The sequence below is a fragment of the Sturnus vulgaris genome, chromosome 5 (genome assembly GCF_052056855.1).
Source record: "Sturnus vulgaris isolate bStuVul1 chromosome 5, bStuVul1.hap1, whole genome shotgun sequence".
NCBI classification, from domain to species: Eukaryota; Metazoa; Chordata; class Aves; order Passeriformes; family Sturnidae; genus Sturnus; species Sturnus vulgaris.
The window spans coordinates 3,979,304-4,000,030 of record NC_142247.1 but is presented as its reverse complement, the minus strand read 5'-3'; the positions used below and the strand labels follow the sequence as shown (position 1 = coordinate 4,000,030).

General features: G+C 47.2%; 2 protein-coding genes across 3 annotated transcripts in view; one reads left to right on the top strand and one right to left on the bottom strand.

The window, feature by feature from the left end:
* The window catches only part of ADIPOR2 (adiponectin receptor 2), a 44,574-nt gene extending 30,800 nt beyond the window's left edge, over positions 1–13,774 (top strand). For both annotated transcript variants that reach the window (XM_014870009.2, XM_014870020.2), the window contains exons 3-8: positions 4,173–4,292; positions 6,097–6,268; positions 6,696–6,882; positions 7,958–8,145; positions 9,316–9,509; positions 11,001–13,774. In XM_014870009.2, the coding sequence (XP_014725495.1) occupies positions 4,173–4,292; positions 6,097–6,268; positions 6,696–6,882; positions 7,958–8,145; positions 9,316–9,509; positions 11,001–11,132 (993 nt within the window). In that variant the 3' untranslated portion in view covers positions 11,133–13,774. The remainder of the gene's footprint in view (positions 1–4,172; positions 4,293–6,096; positions 6,269–6,695; positions 6,883–7,957; positions 8,146–9,315; positions 9,510–11,000) is intronic.
* Positions 13,775–19,105: 5,331 nt separating this feature from the next.
* CACNA2D4 (calcium voltage-gated channel auxiliary subunit alpha2delta 4) overlaps positions 19,106–20,727 on the bottom strand; it is a 121,702-nt gene continuing 120,080 nt past the window's right edge. Inside the window, exon 40 of the mRNA XM_088166047.1 lies at positions 19,106–20,503. Coding sequence (XP_088022173.1) covers positions 20,301–20,503 — 203 coding nt within the window. The 3' untranslated portion in view covers positions 19,106–20,300. The remainder of the gene's footprint in view (positions 20,504–20,727) is intronic.

Genomic DNA, 20,727 nt, shown 5'->3' with positions numbered 1-20,727 from the left:
AAATGTAAACTTTGTTTTACCTTTTATGCTATAAAAGTGAGATTTTACTTTTAAACTTACTTAATGATCAGCACTGTGCAATTGAGCTCTTGGATTTCTTGCTCTTTGTTTGCTCTGGTGCTCCAAGTCTTGAGTTTGGTATTAAACTTTTTTGATTCCCTACCAAAATATGCTCTGAAATCCATCAGGTCATGATCTGTCCCCGGAAGTGTGTTGCCTGGTTCTCTGATTTCTACCTTTTCATTTACATTCTTGTCTGTCACTGTTATCACAAAAGAAGCTGTAACACTTAACAAAATAAAATGAATATGGATAAACCGGTAAAGCTGGTTCCTCTGGATATTTTCACTTGTCCTTCAGATGTGTTTTATTCTCTGGTACCGTTACTGAGCTCAGATTTATACAGATGTTTATACATCTGTTGGATAATTTCCATCTCATAGAAATGAGAGACTGGTTTTTGGTAGCTTTAACACTTTGTGAATTTGCACAGGGAGTAGGATTAAAATTGGAACGATTGCTTGGCACTTCCATAGAGTTAAGTGTCCAGACCTTTTAGAGTGTGAGTATCCAGAAGCCATGATTTTTGATTAATGTGAAGGACTGATTGTAGGCATTGCTGCATGTGTGCAGCAGAAGAGTGACAGCTGCTGATTGTAACAAGTTTGCTTGTTACAAACCAGGGGTTTATTTAAAGATACTCTAAACTGCTCTGAAGACTTCACAGAATTACTTAGTCAAATGTGAGATGCTTTAAAAGAAGTTGAGTAAATAGGATTATGTAAAAACATCTGAAACATCAGCCAAGTGAAAATCCCTTTGGCTTGTGATCTACAAAGGCAGAAGTTATTCTTGAAGCACTTAATTCAGGATATACCATACCTCATTAAAAGTGGGAGTATCGGAGTTTTCTCCTAGGCTCTCATTTCTTGCACAGTCTTAGGCAAGTGATACTATTTACCCAATATGTTTCTCATTTCAAAATGTGATTCTGTGGGCAGGACACAGAAATAGTTGAAAATGTGTCCTAAAAGAATGTGCTTGCTTATGTTGTTAAGGTCTAGAATTACTTCTGAATTTCTGCTACAATCAGCTGAAGAGGAGAAAATATGTGGGTCCTGAGATATGAAGGGAGCTAGTCACAGTGGAAATGTTACAATATGCCTTCTGAGCAGAAGAGTGATGTTCTTTCCTTTCAGTCATTGCCTTAAGAACTGAAGGTCAGTGGACTCCTTCAGACTTCCATGTGAAAATTGGAGTTGATGTTGCCCTTCACTGTAGATTTCTGGCTTTCAACAAGCACAGTTTACTGCTCTTCCCAAGGAGATGTTACAGGAGGGAGTCAAGGGAGGATGGTTCTTCCAGAAAAGGCCTCCTTTTGCCTCCTTAGCAAGAAAAGGACTAAGAAGCTGAGCTTTAGCTTTTTTTCCCTTGAATGCTAATTTTGCAGTTTAATGGCAGGAAGGAGATAGTAAAATCAATTCCATTTTTTGGCAGTAATCTGGACTGTGTATATGATATGAATTCCTTTTATCACCAAAAGAAGCTCAGTAATGATTTGTTTGTCGGCACATGGCCAAAATGCAGGGATTTTGGACTAGCTCAGAAATAGCTGTGCTCTTCAAGCTTTACAGTCTGTTCAAATTTAAGCCTTCCCATCATTCTAGAAATGAGAGTATGTGCAGAGGGGGAAATGAACATTTTTTGGCTTTGAGTCACTGGGCAGACTGCAATGAATACAGGCTTTGATTCTGTAAGGGACCTTTTTTTCCTTCAGTCCACCCAGTTGTGTAAATTGAGGGTTATTAACTTGTTCACCCCATTGGAGCTGCTTATTGTGTGCTGCTGGGGGAGGGAATTCTAGAGTAGCTAAAAGGCACAGCAGTGCTCCTTCTGTCAAATGTACTGGAACTTAAACTTTTAAAACTTAAAAGCCATCCTTGCTTTTCCATAAGGCACGCTCTTGGAAACCAAAAGTTTCTTTGGTTTCTAAATTGTGCAGACTATCATGAGCATCTTCTCCAGACCTCCATGGCAGGGCATTTAGACTAGTTGATTTTTAAAGCTGCCTTCTAACCCAACCCATTCTATGTTTCCATGACCTTGAGTTAATTATTTATGATATTGAAAACTGAGAATCCTAGAGAGTGCCATTAGTAAAAAAGGGCCAGTAAAATTGAGGTTGTGGGGAAACAATGTCAGTGAATGTTGTTGAGTCAGAATGAAACCAAATTTGCTTTTCATTCCTGTGCCTAACAGGAATTGTGCCTATTTTAGAAGGATATTAAACCTATTTGCATCTTGCTGTTGCCTGATGCCTTTCTGAATAGGACTAATGGGATAACCTAGGCAGAGTGAATGTATTTAATACTGTCTTTTTCTGCTGGAGAATCTGCTTAGGGCTGGTCAATATATCAATCATTGCTGTAAAATACAAGATATTGTTCACTGGAATGATAAATGAAGGTGAGTAGACAGTGCAAGGGACATGGGTTATCTACAAGAAATTGTTTAGGCCATCAAGTTTTCTTAGTGTGGACAAATGTGAGGTCATTCATAAAATTTGAAGGATGTGTACTGTATATTACATACCAAAAATGGCATTCTGGGTAAGCAAAATTGGGTCAAGAACTTGGTAAGAAATTGGGTCAGGAGGGGTGGGACCTCCTCTTTGAAAGATGAAGCTTCAGTGACTACTGCAAAACTTGGGTACAAAACTGGTATGAACCTGTCATTTCTCCATCAAAACCCTCCAAAATATTGAAGGTTCTGGATGGCACACTGTAGGCTGGAAGAAGTCTCCTTTTATTTATTCAAAAATGAAAATTTTAAGCAGCTTATTGAGTTGACAGAAATAGTTAATAAGGCTTGACACCAAGGAGAGAGCTGTAATGTGGGACAAATGCACAGCCAGCTCCCATCCTTGGCTTGACAATTCAGGGCATTAATCTCAACATTACTGATAATAATTTGTAGATAAAGTAAGCGAGGTTATATACCATATTCTCTGTCCCTTTGGATGGTATTATTGATGCATCATCTTGATTTTTAAAGTTGTTAACTGTGGTATGGGAATAGGATGGGGAGAAGTGTTCTGGGAAATGTGGAGGGGGCCAGTCTCCCTCTGTGCTGACTGTGGAGCTTTCTTGGCATGGCCATGTGGTGCATGGCAGCTCTCTGCTTTACATCTGAAGGGTGCAAAAAGCTCCTTCTCTCCTTCCTAGCTTCCTCCAATTTGTTTACCTTGGAAGCTGAAGTGTTGAATGGAGTCCCTGATGGGCCATGAGCATTGCAGGAAGCAAACAGGAATGTGGGACTTCCATGGCCCCCTGCTTTTTTCCTCCATGGGAAGCTAGTGTGTATCAAAATATGCAGATGATGTGATTAGTCATGATAGAGCAGAAAACTACCAAACTGTTCCTGTAAAGTTTTAATGATGTCTACCAGCCTCATATCCCAGCTCAGTGAATTATTTTAGTTTTCCTTTTCATAAATCTCTTGGTACTCCCCAAGGATATGGATGTTTCTCTTTATTCGAACTTTGCTTAAAACTCTGATCCCTGTTACTGCTTTTCTTTGATAACTTGCCTTTGTCTAACTGGCAGAAGTTTCATAGTAGTTTCTGAAATACCTTGAAAAATCAAATGAATGAGTAAATTCCAGTACTGGATTACAAGCTGAACAGAAGTGTCAGTTAAACAGAATAGATTTTTGTATTTGGACTGCAAATTGAGGTGAAACATTTTAAAAGGTAAATGAATTCCTCTCCTTGGCTTACCTTTCATTACCCTGAAATGCCAGGTACATTATAGAGGCATTAACACCAGCACAGTGACATTGAAACATAAAATAGGGAGTAATCCTTCCCTAGAAGTGGGAAGGCTCAGACTCCATATCTGGGATTTAATGAGGCATGACTTAGAGGAGCACTGCTGGCTTCCAAACCTGCTAGAAACATATGCAGAATGGATTAAACATGTGAGTTGTTCTCGGATGCCTAAGAATGTAATCATTTTTTTGCTTGTTCTTCTGAATTCTTTTCTCAGTGCCGTACATGGAGAGACTTCTTTATTTGCCAAGACCTCAAATCATAGTTTTGTATGGAAAACAACATCACCTTCCTCTGTTCATCTTTCTACAATACATTTTCTATGTTTTTTTTTCCCCTCCAGTGTTCTGAGGATGATAAACACAACGATGAGCCACCTCAAGAAGATGAAGGTTTTATGGGAATGTCACCTCTTCTACAAGCCCACCATGCTATGGAGAGAATGGAAGAATTTGTGTGTAAGGTAAGGGCACGTGGAAACTGCTGAAGTAACTTCCTTTTTTTGGGAAGCTCCAGTGGGCAGCAGATTCCACTTGGAGCAGCTGCAGTGCTAATGTGAGGGAGAGGAGGTTCTCACTGTCCCCAAATGGGGATCTCGTGTTCTAAGTAGCAATACTGCACTTCCTCAGCATCTGTCTGTCGTGCAGGATTAAACTGTAGAGCGTGGAACAATAGGGATTTACAGCTGAGACACCAAAGCTGCTCATGCCACTCAGGTGTGTCCCTTGAGAAACACCTGTGAATGCAAAGCAGAACAAAAGCTTTCTGGTTCGAGGCACTTTGACTTTCAAGGTCATTTGACCAGATTTCTTCAGATTTGCAAATACTTTGTTTTTCCACCACCTTTTGCATCTATTGTAGAATAAGCTTTGTCCCTGACTTGAAAACAATGCTGTATTGAAACCATACGTAAATCCATTATAGATTTTGTAATTGTTGACCTTGGCTCAATTTTTGCTACTTTTTAGAGCCACTGGGCTGTGTCAGTCTCTGGCTCTCCTTTCTTGCTGAAAGGAATGCTGCCCCTTTATACACTGGTTCCTGCTAGTTTTATGAACTAGTTTTGATATCTTTACAGAGGGACCTTATTTACTTGGTGGTGTGTATGGGTCATTTTGCTTTTTTTGCTTTTGTTGATTTTTTTTTCTATGCATCTTTGCCTCTTTTAAAATATTTTGTAGGTTGAATTGTGTAAAACTAATTCCCTCCTCCTATTTCTACCTCAATTCACATTTTTTGTTCATGAACTAAACCAGTTATTTTCTTGTTTAATTTAAGAACCCAGTCTTAAACTGGAGCTGGTTATTCTGAATGGCTTTGTTTTGCTTCCACGCACGAGTGTGGAGAATTGATTCAAAAACTCTGGGCTCTTGTTGTTGAAACTGAAATAAGAATGTAGCTTTTTAAACTTAGTGTTTCAGGAACCTTCAGCCTTGCTCCCGTAACTCTAGCCCGCCGGCAAGTCCAAGGAATCCTGCAGGAACAGCCCCGGTACATAAAGCAGTTCCCTGCTCCCCCAAGCTGCCACACTGAAGCCTCCATGTGTCTTGTGTTACTGAAGCAGTGCTGGGAACATCTGTGCACACTTATTTCCTGTGGAGCCAGCTGCAAGAATCGCTCTGTGCACAAAACCCCCTCTCTCCCTTTAAAGAAGAAATCCCATGGAATTGAGAGTCAGGAGTCTGTTGCCTTAACTGCTCTGTCACTGTTTGTTTGTGAGGTTGAGAGGAGCAACCTGAATAAGGGGTTGGACTCTTCTTGCTGGGCTCTCACTCTTTCACATTTTCTGGCCCCTATTAGTGCTAATGGGTGGCTTCTTCTGCTAGCCTGCCCCAAATGGTAGCAGATAGACAGTGAGACTGGCTTGTGGTGGAGGATCAGGTTCATTTATTTATTGGAGAGAACTAGGTATGGGCTTCTTCAATTAAATGGAAAAGGTGGCCTGTAAAATAACAGAACATGGAAGTGAATTAAATACTTTCTCTTCATCAGCAGTAAAAGCAGCCAGTAGCCTTCCTGTCCAATGGAGTGCTGAAGTATTTCTTTCTCTGATGGTGCATTCATAATGGTACAGTTTTGAACTGGGAGCAGTGACTTTAGCATGATATCTCAAGTGTAAAACCTTTTCCCCAGAGATGTTCCATCTACTCTCTTCTGCTTACTGCACTCACAGGCTAACTCCAGCACTTTTACCAATATGGGTTTTCTGACTATTTCCATGATGGAGCTCCACTTCCTGCATTTCACTAAACTCTTTTAACCCCTAGGTATGGGAGGGCCGCTGGAGAGTCATTCCCCACGACGTTCTGCCTGACTGGCTGAAGGACAATGACTACCTGTTGCATGGACACAGACCACCCATGCCTTCCTTCCGGGCTTGTTTCAAGAGCATCTTCAGAATACACACAGAAACTGGCAACATCTGGACACATCTCTTAGGTACTCTCAGCTTGCTTTAATCTAATCCTAAATCTCACCCAATGGTTTTGATACTCTCAAAGAAAAGAGAGCAAGACAGAAAGGGCTGTGGGGTTGTCAGCATTCGTTCCACCTGTAACCTGTTAAATTAGCAGCTTGTTACCCCTCTCCTGATTTTATCCCATCAGAGCTGGATAGGACTTGTTTAATTATGGATACTATACAAACAAATGCATTAAACGTTTCCTAATCCTTAATAAATTAGTGTTAGAGCCTTCCTTTCCCAAGTGTGTAGGTGTTAATTGGGATTGTATTTCTTGCCACAGATTGCATCTTCTCTGAGTGTTTCCAGCTTGTGAGAGCCTTGAAGGGAAGTGGTGATGCTCATAGGAAAAAAAAGCTTTCAGTATGCATGAACTTGACACCTCTCTGCCTTGCTGTTTTTCAGGATGTGTGTTCTTCCTTTGTCTGGGAATCTTCTACATGTTCCGGCCAAACATGTCCTTTGTAGCACCTGTGCAGGAGAAAGTGGTCGTTGGATTGTTCTTCTTGGGAGCCATACTCTGCCTCTCCTTCTCATGGCTCTTCCACACAGTTTATTGCCACTCAGAAGGTGTTTCCCGGCTCTTCTCCAAGTAAGTGCCTAGAGAACAGGGCAGGCCAAATAGGAAACAGGTGGGAAAACAGGGCTGGGATTTGTGCCTGGAGCCCCAGTGTGGGAGTTGTTCATTTCATGACTGCATGTACTTTGGAACAGAGTTGAGCAGAGATTTAATGCAGCTTCTTCTAATTATAGTTTGTTTCAGCATGAGTTTTTGTGCTGTCATTTGAGTCTTAAAACTCCATCATTTTGTGCTGTTTGGCAAGCATGTGCTTGCATTTGCTGCTGTAAGTAATATGCCTTGAGCTTAGTTGCAGGACTTGGAATTTTTGGTGCAACCGTTACTTCCTGTCATTTCAGCTGTTCTGACTGACTTTGAACCTTAAACTTATGTAAGACAGTTCCACAGTGTGTATCAAGATGTCTTGGTCTTTGGGTTTCACTGCACGTTCTTTTTTGGCTGGCTCCTGAATATCTGATATTTCCTAAGACTGCTCAACCTAAGATTCTGTAATCTGCAAGACCACCTCTAAAGTAGCCCAGCAGTTAAAACCCCTACTGAAAAACTAACTCCGTCAACTTTTGCAGGAGTGTTTTGTCAGGGTGTGGCAAAAAGCAGTGGCTGTGGATTTCCTTTTTTTACACGGGTGTACAAAAAACCAGCATGGTTGAAAAATTGCAGCATTAATCGACTGTGATCACTGAAGCTGATGCCCAGTTAACTCACACTTGTCAGATACTGAAGTGTTTGCCTTGGCTGTGTTCTCAGAATATACTGTGTGCCCTGTCTTTAGAGGGCTCTTGCACTGCTTTTTTTTCCTCATCTGAAACTAAAATGCGAGTTTTCATCAGAAAGCTTTGGTCAGCTTTGGTCTAAAGGCTGCTGAAGGTATTGCTGATGACTGTCTCAAAAATGGCCTTCCTGGCTGTCTGTCAAGGTAATCCATTCCTGTAGGTGGAAGAGTTGCCATCAGGACCCAAGCTGCAATAGTGAGAGTAATTTAGTTGCAGTGAGAAGTAGACAGTAGCTCTACTAAAGAAGAGTGTGTGGGTGTGAGGATTTCCAAAGGTTCACACTTCTTATGACACTGATTTTTGTTTTCTTCTAGGCTGGATTATTCTGGCATTGCACTCCTCATAATGGGCAGCTTTGTACCATGGTTGTACTACTCCTTCTATTGCAACCCTCAGCCTTGCTTCATCTACTTGATTGTGATTTGTGTCCTGGGCATTGCAGCCATAATTGTCTCACAATGGGACATGTTTGCCACCCCTGAATACCGGGGTGTAAGGGCAGGTAAGACCTGAAGTCAACTGTTTTGCTTCTTGACTGTCTTTCCTGCTTCCTACTTGCCACTTGGAAAAACCACCTTGGGAAGACTTAAGAGAGCATAATTTTATAGACTTAATGTTCTTGAATTGGGAGCTTGGTGGGTTTTCTTTCAGCGTTTCTTGTACTCAGCTGGATGCACAGATCAGGGCTGGTGCCAGTCCTGGAAGTGCATTCCTGAAATGGACAGTAACACATGCAGTAGGAAAGGTGGTACAAAGGATTTCTAGCTGCATTTAGCAACCTTGCTCTCTCAAAAAACGACTGACTGCTTGGTGTGTGTATGTGTACTTGTAGTGCTTGTGCTTTTCTTATAGCAAATCATTGAATGATTGAATTAATCTGAATGATTTGCCTGGATAAAACAATATTAAGATAAAGACTTTTCCTCTTCTCATCAAAAGAACAAAACCAGATTTGGTTTCCCGTTTTGAGGTAGGAAGAGCTTTAGAGGGCAGCTATGGAATGTGCACACAGCTGGGTTGAATATTAATATTTCTTGTTTCTTAACCTGCACATGCTGTCTACAGTAAATCTAGATTTTCTGGACAGGTTTGGGTACCTTCAGAGCATTCAGCTTTCCAAACTTAAAATCTCGTATGGAACATGAATATTCCCCCCATGCCCACAAGTTTTCTGTCCTTGCTGCTAAAATCTAAACAAATAGTGTTCTCTTACATGGCAGATCAGATCAGCAGAGATGCTGCTTTTCTGTTTCCTAGGAGTACTTGTGCAGAATATGATAAACAATCTCTTTGTTGTGTCTCCTTGTCTTGCTCTTGAGTGGTTGTGGTGAAGTGAGGCACGGTCTGTGTGGTCTCAGTTCCCTCTACAGGCCAAGAGCAGGAACTGGCCTCACTTACACTGGAGCTGGCAGGCACAATCAGTGAATGAACTATTCCAGCTATTTGCTGGAACATATAACTAAGTAGCTTCTGGTATACGGAGGAAGTTTGTGCATTCTTTAGCTTCCTTTCCAATAAATCTCTTCTGGGGACTTGCAGCTTCAAGAGCTGTCACTTCTCTGCTACTTTGGCAAATACTGAGTTTTGCTTCTGTAGCTTTTGTGTTTTCATTGTCTTCCTTTGCCACCACTGCATTCAAACCTGACTCTCCCGCATTTTCTTTACCTCCCAGGAGTATTTCTAGGTCTGGGTCTTAGTGGGGTAATTCCCACTCTGCACTTTGTCATCTCTGAGGGGCTCCTGAAGGCAGCCACCATGGGGCAGATAGGCTGGCTGGCACTCATGGCATGCCTGTACATCACTGGTGCTGCACTCTATGCTGCCCGCATCCCGGAGAGATTCTTCCCTGGCAAGTGTGACATCTGGGTGAGTCTACTGAGTGACTGGAGGAGGAGACCAATTTGAAAGCTGGTTCCCCTTGAGCCTGAAGGATGTTGTGTCAATGTTTTCTTATTGCAAGTATCAATACTGCACCAGAGGCCATAGGTCTTCAGGGACCAAATGAGTCTGGGCTCTCTGAGCCTGGCTTAGCTGGTGCCTCTCTTCCCAAGTTGTCACAACCTGGCTGGTCTGAGGTAGCTGCTGGTGTGCAGATTCCCCTCAGTACATTTCTGGATAGCTTTAACAGATGAGCAAGAAACTGCAAACATTTTTGTGTGTATGTGTTGAGGATCCTGCACGGACACATCTTTACCTTGCCTCTGTGCACAGCAGTACATGGTTATTTCATTGATGTTCAGTGTGTTCTCTGGGAACGTGTTCTCAATGTTCTCTCCTGTTCCCCATGTCTGGCTCCTCATCTTGTATGGCCAGTGAAAATGCTGGACAGAGGTGGTAGGCTTTGGGGGGAATCTCTGGCCCAGAAGAAGGGATAGTGGGGTGAGCAAGTGGGTGGGTGGAAAACTTGGTATGAAGGAAAGAATTGTGAAGACTGGAGGAGAAATACCTGAGGAAGATGTAAGGAAAGGAGCTGGGTGGAGCAAGAGTAGAGATGAGGGAAAGTGGACCTTTGGAAGGCCACTGTACTTGCACTTAGGATAGTTTAAGATCCCATAAGAAGACCAGAAGTGAGAATGAGACCTGGGTTGTTTGAGCAGCTTGTGCACAGGTTTGTTACTATAGTGAGCTAATCTCCAAAGCACTGGTGTACCACCAACTCTTTTCCAAGCTTCCCATGAAGCCTGCAAATACACATTTGTAGGAATATTTCAGGAGCATTATCCATATTGGTATGGCTTCCCTCAGACAAGGCTTTGTCATGGAGCTCTCTCACAGTTTTCATTCTGCACTACTCCAATCAGTGACATCCTGGGCATTCATTCAGAACATCCAGTTATTTCTAGGTTTTAATATAATTCCATGTTTTTCTATTCTGTTTCTCTGTGGTATAGGAATAAAATACTAGCATGCAGAATCAACTTGCTAAAACTTAATGCCTGTGACCAGAGCAGAGTTTGTACCTGTTATCTGTATGAGAGATAAATGTCCATAAACCACCAGTGTATCTTGTGGAGGAACTAATTTTAAGTGTCCTGCTTAAGCCTTTTGCCTAAGCTTCTGCAATTCTCCTTGTCCCTTTGCAAAGATGAGTTACAGCAGTTCTGTAGCACAATTTTTGGCTGACCAGTTGGTTCAGATGACTCTGAAGGGAAGGGGAGGATGCGTGTGTGTGGAGAATTTGATTATTTTGCTAAAGATAGTAGAGGGGTGAGCTTTACCACACAGCCTGGAGAGCTGTGCAGCTCCTGGGTGAGGCACTGCTCTGTGTTACTGTGTACTTCAGCTGAATGTGGGTTTGGGTTTGGGGGCAGGGTGGCCCCAGGGCCCTGGCTGAACGCAGGTGTTTCCTTCCCGCAGTTCCACTCCCATCAGCTGTTCCACGTGTTTGTCGTGGCTGGCGCTTTCGTGCACTTCCACGGGGTCTCCAACCTGCAGGAATTCCGCTTCACAGTCGGAGGGGGCTGCTCAGAGGAGGATGGGATGCAGTAGGGGCAGCTGCAGCCCGAGAGCAGAACCAAAAGAGAGCCCCGGCACGGGTGAAGCATCCAGGCCTAGCAAAAGGAATACCTAAGAAGAATCCAAGTTTCAGCTGATGAGGCATGGAGCTTCATGGGGATTCTGACTAATCAAGATAAATTCTATACCTCAAGCAATGGAATAAATCAATTTGAAGACCAGGAAATTCTGAAAACCTAATTTATTCTTGGGATCTACAGATTGAGCTACAGAGGACCCTTTCCAAATCGGCTTCTGTTCAATGCCATATTTATTTGTAGAATTGGGGAGGGATAGCTTAGCAGTTTCCTTTTTTTTAAAAAAAAGAAAAAAAAAAAGTCAAGGTTAAATTTATATCCTCTTGGAGGGTTTGGGCGTTGATTTTAGATGCTCTTTTGGGAGAAAAACAAATTGTAAATAAGATTTCTAACTTTCTGTTTAAATAAAATTTATATAAATGTTTTAAACAATGGGTGGGGGGAAAAGGGTTTTTGTAAAGAATGCAACATGCAAGTACCACACACTGTTTCAATTTTGCACAAAATAAATGATTGCAGGAGGACCAGGTAAAATTCCCAGGAGTGAAGCACGCTGGCCCTGTAGATTTTCCTGGTGGCCAGCATGCCCTGGGCAGTGTGGGGTCCTGGCCAGCACCTGGAGTAGGTTCAGGACAGGTACAGGAGGGTTGTGAAGGCTGGATTAATCATGGTGTCATCCAGGTCACAGTGTGAGCAAATGGATGTGCTCCAGTAACTGGAAAGGTGCATCTGCTCCCTGCCTGAGTGTGGGGGACAGCTGCATTCCCAGCCTGTGTGCAGTGGGAGCTTTGGGATAATGGATCCTGCAGTTGGTTGGTTTGGGTCTCATCCTAGGAACTGGAGCATGGTGGGTAACTGCACATGAAATGGCAAACAGTCCAACTCCATCAGTGCCTGCCTACACCCAGAGGCCCCCAGGGAGAGGATGGTTGCCATTTGCAAGCCTGCTTTGTTTGCTCTGAGGGGTGATGGTAATAGACTTGTCAGAAGATTGTTGAGCATGTGAGGGGAAACAGAGGTGGGGTTAAGATGGACTGGAAAGAGGAAGCTGTGTGCTCCAGGATTTGGAATTAACAGGCACTGCAGACCTCAGGCACATTACCATCCTGTGTGTCAGGCTCCATATGCCAAGGCAGTTTGCAGGTTTTTCTTTTTAAGGAGGAATAGATCCCTAACCAGTCCAATGCAGTTCCTTTTTTTTTTTTTTTTTTTTGTCCTTAGGTCTGCTTTCCATCTGTGCTTTAGCAGTGGGACTGCTGGTATTTCTTAAGCCTAAACCTGAGAGTTCAGCTGGATTGCTGTGGAGCAGACACACCTCCTATATAAGGGGAGGCAAATACCCCTCTCCTGTGTAATTGATGTAGCTTGAGCTTTGGAGCCCAGTCAGAAGCCAGACTGAAGGAGAATCTTTGGAGTAGTAAGGTGGAACTTGAACATTTTGTTTGTTATGGCACAGGTATTGCTTGGAGGCTTTAGCTGGAAATTCAGAGCAATTACCTCTCTCACAGATGAGTTAAACAGCTCATACCATGCAGTATTTCACAGGGAAGGAAGGTAAAGGGTGGTTGGTTGTTGTGTGAGGTGGTTTTTTTTGTTGTTGCTGTTGTTGGGTTTTGGTGCTTCTTTTTTTTTTTTAGATTCCCTCAAGTTTCAGTTTTCATTCTTCAAGAGAAAGAGATGGATTGCAAAGATCTTCCCATACCCTGGATGTCACAGTGTGTTTTGGGGAGTCGCTTTGTCTAATGGAGTCAGGTAGAAGCAGAATGCCCTCCTAAACCTGAGTGGGCATTAAGGCTTCACCCCTGGAGTGGAGTAAAGCCTCTGAGGGTAAGGTCACCTGCAGAAGGAGGTGCTGCAGCAGCCTGCGAGTTCAGAGGGATGTGTTCTCAGTAGGATCCTGACACTGGATGCCCGTAGGGCTGGAAGTAGTTTATCCCAGGTCTGTGGTATTTAAATGAAGGAAAGGGTGGAATTACCTTGGGTGTAAGGGCTAATAGCACTGGCATCCCAGACAAGGAGTAACTGTGCTGGTGTCTGAGCCAAGGGTGGTACATATCAGAATCAGAGCTGGCTGGAAGTGCTTTGGGATACCTCAGAACAGTACCAGCAGAAGCAGCAGCCTCCATCCTGGATTATCCCACGTTCACTCCTCCAAGGGTGATTGTAACCTGGTCCTACACAGCACAGAACTATTACAAAAACACAGTACTCCACCTGCTATTCTTAACCCAGTCAGTCTCTCTGTTCAAGAAGTTTGTGTGTTCCAATAAAAACAACCTAGCTGTGCACTTTTCTGTAGCTTTTGCTGAGAACTCTTCCCAGGTTGGCACCTGAATGCCTTACTCTCAGCAGTCAGAGGCTTGCTTGCTCTGTGTGCAGGTTATTGCCATAGAATAGTTAGGACCTACAGCTTCTTTCCTTCCCCATTAAATAGTGGCCTTGTTCAGTATATTTCTTTTTAACAATTGCTTACTGTTGGAAGCAATGAAGCACATTCTGGGGTTTTGATGGCTGGGGACTCTGGTGATGGTTCCATATAAGATGGGATCTTATTACTTGCTGTATTCTTAACTTCTGCTAATAAAAGAACCAAATTGATTATTGTCTGGTCTGGGTCTTTCTGCACTGTGTGGACAAGAGGGGCAAGGGTGCAAAGCACAAGAGCTGGGGGGAAGAGAGGGTCGTTGCTGGAGACTTTGCTGGTTGTGGGCAAAATTTTAGGTGAGTTGAAATAAAGAAAATAAGTTCAGGAGGCTTGGACTTAAATTCCTGGTATAGAGGAAATGCCTCCTATCCTGTATGCATGTCAAGGATTCATCATCTCCTCCTGGTGGGCTGGTGTTGGCACGAGTGGGCTTTGACTGGGCAGGGAGAGGGGCTGGTGGTGGCCACAACAGCCTATGCCTGGTGGGGCTTCCTGCTGCTCCTTGGCTGTCAGCAAACGTCTGGGAACTGCCTGAAAAGGTCACACCTAATCCTGCTCTTGGGTTGGCTCACACCAGGCCTGGTGCCCTCAGCTGAGCTGTGCTTTTGTCAGTTCCTTCACTCAAGGTGAGTGTTCTGCAGTGACTTGTAAGAGAGACAGCTCCTGTTAATGACCTCTGCAGCTTGATGGATGTCTCAGGATGGATTATTACTACCATTATTGTTATTTTAATGAAAAGTAAATTCAAGGAACATGGAGAATGTCGGTATCAGATTTCACACCAATTATGACTACACTAAAAGTAGCTGCCACATTTGAATGTGAATTGGGTTTGTTTCCAGAAAGAAGAGTGATACTTAAAAGCTGTCTGGGCAGGATAAAATTATATGTCCCACCTCCTCTGTGTGTAGTTGTGTCCCTGCTCTGCCCTCTCCCAAGAATCATTTGCTTCATTCATTGCCAAGTACCTGAGAATGGATTGGAGTGCTGCAATCAAGGTGAGTGTCTGAGGCCATTGCCTAACTTTCTAACGAGCTGGAAAGAAATTAAGTACATGATCAGGATGGAAGAGCTGATTGGTTTCGTTGAAGCTATTAAAGGCTTCCTTGCAAAATTGAGTTCTTTCTCCCTTTATCTTTTTTTAACCCTTGCTTCCCGTGTGGCATCAAAGCAACTTGTTTGAACCAAACTCTCCTGCTGCACAGTGCTTCTGTATCTGCCTGGAATGCCTAAGCTGAAATTCTCCAGGCTGATTTCCAGGAGTGCAGAGCACTAATGTGGTTGGAATGAAGTTGCTTAAAAAGCTTGATTCCTTGGAGAGTGTATGTGGTGATTCCTAAGTGCCTATTGCTCTTGAAGAAGGAATACTGGCCTTGAGTGCACGGCAACATGGAGAATGCCACACCTGGTCATCTCCAGGTTTGAGCAATGAGCAGTGAAGGAAAAGTGTGGGTGGAATCTGCCCAACATGACCAAGGCAGCTGCTGTGAGAGCCCTGCAGTGTGAGCAGTTCCTTATGCCTTGTTCCTGCTCCTTGGGAGCCCAGCACTCCTGGGTGAGTGCACAGAGCTGGTTTGCCACCTGGATCTTATCCCAGAGTCACAGGGTGGTTTGGGCTGGAAGGGACCTTAAAGATCACGTAGCTCCAACTCCTCTGCCATGGACAGGGACACCTTTCCAACCAGACCAGGTTGCTTAGAGCCATATTCAAGCTGGCCTTCAACACTTCCAGAGATAGGGCAGCCACAGCTTCTCTGGGCAACCTGTACCAGTGTCTCATCACCCTCATAGTGATGAAGATTTCTGGCATTTCTGGAAGCTTCACCTTTGCCTTTCTCCAGTAAAATTCATGTTTAAACTACAGAGGTGTTGGTGTTCCTGAGTGGGGAGAAGGTTGCACTGGAGATTCACCATGAACTCGTTTAGTAGCAGCTTCATCTCTGTAGTGGCATCACTGAGCACAGAGTATCTTTACAGCATAAAACTGAACTGGTCTAGTTGTAAATGAGATGGGAAAATCACTGGCCTGGCTGAGTTCCCAGAGCAATGGTGAGTTTCCCTTAGAGAGGCAAATGCCACCCAGCTGGTTCCAGTGCCTGGCTGTGCTCTCACCTCGAACCCTGCCCCACCTGTGCCGGTGTTTTGGGGGTTGTCTTGGCGCTGGCTGGAGCTGAGCTCCCCCAATCCCAAGTTTTCTCTGTGGCTCTGGCCAGGCTGCAGTGCTGGCGCTGGCAGACGGGGCTGTGGGGTGGCATCTGCTGCTGGCACGGGAAGCCACCCCCCCTGGGAGGGAGCAGCCGCTGCCACCACCTCCCTGCCACCTCCTGGCCACGGTGGCCAGCCTGGACTCTGCCTTGGCTCTGGCCCAGCTCCCCATCCTGCTGCCTGCAGGGGCAGCCAGGCTGGGATTGCTGCCTTTGCCAGGGAGCCTCCTGCCAGCTTGGAAAGTGATATTCTGTCCCTCAGGGCTGGGCAGGAGGAGGTGACAGCAGGCTCCAGCCCCTGCTGCCAGGGCTAAAGAAAGTCACTGCTGGCTGAGACAGACAAGCAAGAGCAGCTGGGAGCTTTGGCTGGTGTCACTGCTATGGGGATTTGTCTCCTTCCCTGCTGCCCATGAGAGGCCAACCCTTGGTGCAAGAGTGGCCTCCAGTGAGGCTGGCAGCTCCTGCCACTGTCCCCACTCTTCCTGGAGGAGAGCTGAGGAGCAGCCATGCACATCCCTGTGTGACACAGGCTCTGCTCCTGGGAGGGACAGTGGCAGCTGCCTGGTCCTGGAGAGCCAAACAGGTCTAAAGACAAGGCTCAGTGCCCAGCCCTCCTCTGCTGCCAGCAGGGGCCTGCCTGGGGAAAGTGGGGGAGCCAGGGCTCCCAAAATTTCAGGCAGCAGCAGCAGCAGGAAGCAAAGCAGGAAGGGCCGATGAAATTTCCATAGCAGAAATGTGGTGGTGTCTGAGTGGGGCCATTGCAGAGTGCTGTGGCTGTGGCTGATGTCACGGAGACAGTGACAGAGGTGTTTGAATGACAGGAGCTGTAAAGGCTCCTGCCTAGGGCAGGCAGAGGTGGCGTGGGGGAACAGCCTGTGCTGGGATGAGGGAGCTCCCCGGTGCCTGGGGGACAGGAGCAGCAATTCCCCTTCAGTGAGAGCCCAGCTGCTGATGGAGTGTTTAGCACATGGGTGTTTGATGCTCCTTCTCTTCTTGCTTTGAAGAATTGGCTTAGCACAAATTTATCTGCTGCATTGGGCTGCCCTCAGCACTCCTCTCTTGCAAGCAGAGGCTTGTGAGAGCTCAGGCTTTCTGTGCTGACAGTGCCACTGGGCTTTCTCAGCAGAAAAAGCAACTCTGAGGAGCTTGAGGTGTGCATGAAACCGAGCAGAACCATGGTACTGGTCCTTGGCTGTGGCAGAGATGGGCCACAGCCACCTCTTAACATACCTGGGGCATTGGCTCCTGCCTGTGGCCACTGCTATACCCAGCCTGGCATGTGCCAGTCTCTTGCTAAATCCAAACCAGCTCAGGCCAGCCTCCTTTTGTGCCTGATCCCAACTGCAAACAGCTGCTGTAAATCCGGGGCTGATTTTCCCACTGTTTTATAGAATGAAGTCATCCCTGTGTGGCCGCAGTTGAAGCCAGCAGCCTGCTCTGTCCCCAGCCCTGAGTCAGGGTGTGTGTGACTGCAAGGTGTGTGTCCCTGCCCACCACAGCGCCTGGGGGAGAGCCAGCCTTACCTCAGCCTGCCGTGGGGTGTTTCTGAAGCCTGTAAGGAGCGTCAGGGAGAGAATTCAGGCCCCTTCCCATCTCCTTGTCCCCCTGCCTGAGAGGAAATCGGCTGCAGATTTTTGGCTTGTGAAGCCCCTGATCTGTGCAGCAGTGAGATGTGGGTCTGACGGACAGCCCTGCCTGCAGAGCACCACCCGGGAATTTTCTCCCATTGCATCTTGTCCTAAGAGAACAAACCCTGCTGCCTCTGGTTGGTGTGCTCACGGGCGGGGTCTGGCAGGAAGGACAGCTGGGATTTGGGGAGTATCAGGATGGCAGCAGGATGCTGCTCAGTTGGAGGTGAGAGATGGCTCCTCTCACAGCTGCTCCACTGCTGCTTGGATCCTCCAGCCTCAGCTCGCTGTTTGCTTTTGCTGACCTATTTTCATCTGCTGTGCCCAGCACATGGCTGAAGAAGTTGGAAGCTAAGGCAGCTGCTTTTCCTGGGGATTTTTTTTCTTGCTGAAGGGCCATGAGTCACTATCTCTGTCAGAGCATGAAATGGAATTTGCTTAACTCCGTGTTGGAGCCCAGAATTGGGTAGGTTTGCTTATGGTCTCCTTTGCTGCAAAAAAACCCCCAACAACAACAACAACAAAACAAACAGCAAACAATCCAGAAAGCTGTTCCTGGTGTGTGCTCAGGTTTTGAGTCAGGCAAATCTTTGCTTGTATTTCTCAGTTTAAGAAATAATCCAGTTCTCACTCCTGTCTCACCTGTGGACAAACTCACTGAGCCAACTAAGCCAGGTATAACTCTGGTCTTACCGTCTCAGTGCAGGTACTTCTGCAGGACTGTGTTTATTGTGGCTTAGTGCACTTGAAGCCAAGCATGGCTCATCCACAGCAGAGCAATGTGCATTTCTGTGTCCTGTTTAAGCTGAGTAGACATGGGGCTGCTAATCCTTTCTGACAGGGAGGTCATCCTTGAGAGTGGTGCCCCAGGAGAGCAAGGCACCACAGGCAGGCTGTGGGGCTGGGGGAGCTGTGCCAGCCCAGGGGTGCCCTGGCCCAGCGGCTCCTCCATCTGTGAGCAGCTCCTGGCTCCTCAGCCTTGACAGCTGCCCCTTCTCCCTCCGTCCTGCCTTCATCTCCCCTGGCTGCTCTGGCTCTGATAAGGTCACTGCCTCTGAAGCCTGGAACCTTCTCCACCTCCACTTTTACTTCCAGTACTGCAGTGGTTCCTCTCCTCTTTGCTGTAGCACTGCCCTCCAGCCAGGCAAAATCCCACTGTGGGACTCCAAGGTCCTGGAAGGTCCCTGCCAGGACCTGGCTGGGACTGATCCTGTTCCTTTAGTGTCAGGTGACACGGGTGGCCATAAGGACAGCAGCCCTAGCATGCCTGGAGTGTGTTTGTGGGTGCCTGCTGTGCAGGGCAGAGACAGAGCTGGTGTGAGGATGAAGCTGCTCTGGAGTCCAGCCTGGCAGTGCTGGCTGTGGGAGTGGGTGCCATGGTGGCCCTGGAGAGGAGCCTGCAGCTCCCCAAGGCAGGGCACGTGTGGGCAGTGCTGCTTGTCAGGCAGCGAGCCAGGAGGGTCCTTGTCCTGCAGGAGGTGACATCTTGGTGTGACGAGCCACACAGATGGCATGGAGGGGTGCAGGAGGCTCCTAAAGTGACCAGGGAAAGTCTCTGCTGCTGTACTACCCTGCTGGCCTGGGGCCACCACAGCTCTGTTTGCAGTCCCCCCAAACATGCTGAAGCTATGGTGTCTATGTAGAACATGCCATATATTTATTTTTAACGAGATGGTATGGAACAGTTCATACAAAAAGAAGAAAAAAGGGGTGATCACCACCCATTGTCCATAAAGCTCTGTGAGAAATGGCCCATGCCCACCAGCTGGGAATGCCAGGCTGCCCTGAGCAGGGCAGTGCTGCTTCGAGGGGAAAAGTGCCTGTTTTCTTAGCTGCTTCTGCAATGAAGAGAGCAGGTAAGTCTCCTCTGGTGGGTCATACAAAACCCCTTTCCAGAAGAAAGTCCACATGTAGACAAGAACCCGGATGCTGCTTTTGCAGTGCTAGGAGAGGTTTCCCTGGCAGAGCTGGCACGACTCTCCAGTCGAGCTGTGCTGCCTCCCACTGTCCAGCTGCAGGTGAGGTTGGTGCAGTTCAGCTTTGGTGCCGTGTTCCACCCCTGGGGTCCCGGCTGAGGACCACCCCCAAGACCAGGACATGCTGCTTGAACACCCGGGTGCCCAAAATCCCGGCGGCTCCTCCCGAGGGGCAGGCAGGTGATGTCTCCTGCTCTCCTAAAGCCAACTCTGCTCCTCCGAGCCCTCTGCCGCCTGCAGCCCAGGTAGCTCCGTGGGAGGCAGGCTGATGTGGAATGTTCTCCGTGCCCATGATCGCAGCACTCCGGGCTCTGAGCGCTGTCGGGGAGGAGCCGCTCAGCAGCTGCTGTGCCAGGAGCTGCCCCTCGCATCTCCTTTTGCCACAGGCTTCCAAGGAGGCGGCAGCTCCCACCGTAGGCACCGTGCCGGACCCTGGGGTGAAGGACACCTCGGGAAGCCGCAGAGGGTGTCCCAGAAGGGGACCCCACCTCCTCCCCCTGTCCCGCCGGGTCCCTACCGCGTCAGGCAGTGTCACCGCAGGAGCAGCACCAGGGGCAGGAGCAGCAGCGTCGGACACACAGAGATCCCGGCAGTGCCACCGCAGTCCTGGGCATTTTCCTGCGAGATGGGAGACAAGAAGTCAGCCCGCCTGCTGCCTGTCACCTTCGGGAGAGGGAGCAATGCCTGTGGCCGGAATATCCCCAGGAGCCAAGGAAGGGACTGGTGTGATTCCTGTTGGCCACAGCAGCCCCGCCATGGGCTCGGAAGCCTCCTCGGCTCCTAGCAGGGTGTGTGTGTGTGTGCTTGCTCCTAACCCTGTGGTTTCCGAGCTCAAGCCCTTCCCATGTGGTGCCAATGTGAAATCCTCCCTCTAGGAACCCCCTCGGGGATTCAGGACCGTGCAGGCTCCAGCCTATGCCAGGGTACCAGAGGAGACATTTTGGGCACAGCCATGCCCCTGGTGCCCTCCGGCCTCCTGCTGTCCCTCCCTGCCCCGCTGTCCCGGGATACCTCAGGGTGGAAGGCGTGGCACGAGTCCGGCCGCCGGCGCAGCTTCTGCGAGCGCATCCGCTCACACTTCACTGAAGCGTTGTGTGCGAGGCTGTTAAGGACCCACAGTGCGGGCAGGGAAAGGGGATGGATGCCACACACACCCACGGGGCTCCGGTGTGAGTTTGGCTGGGTGTAAGTGCACCAGCGGGGAGGACAAGGGAAGGGCAAGTCACCCTGAGTGGGCTGGAGACCTCTCCAAGCCGGGTCGTGCTCTGCACGCCCATGGCAATGGCAGCAGAAGCACATTTTCCACCCTGGCAAACAT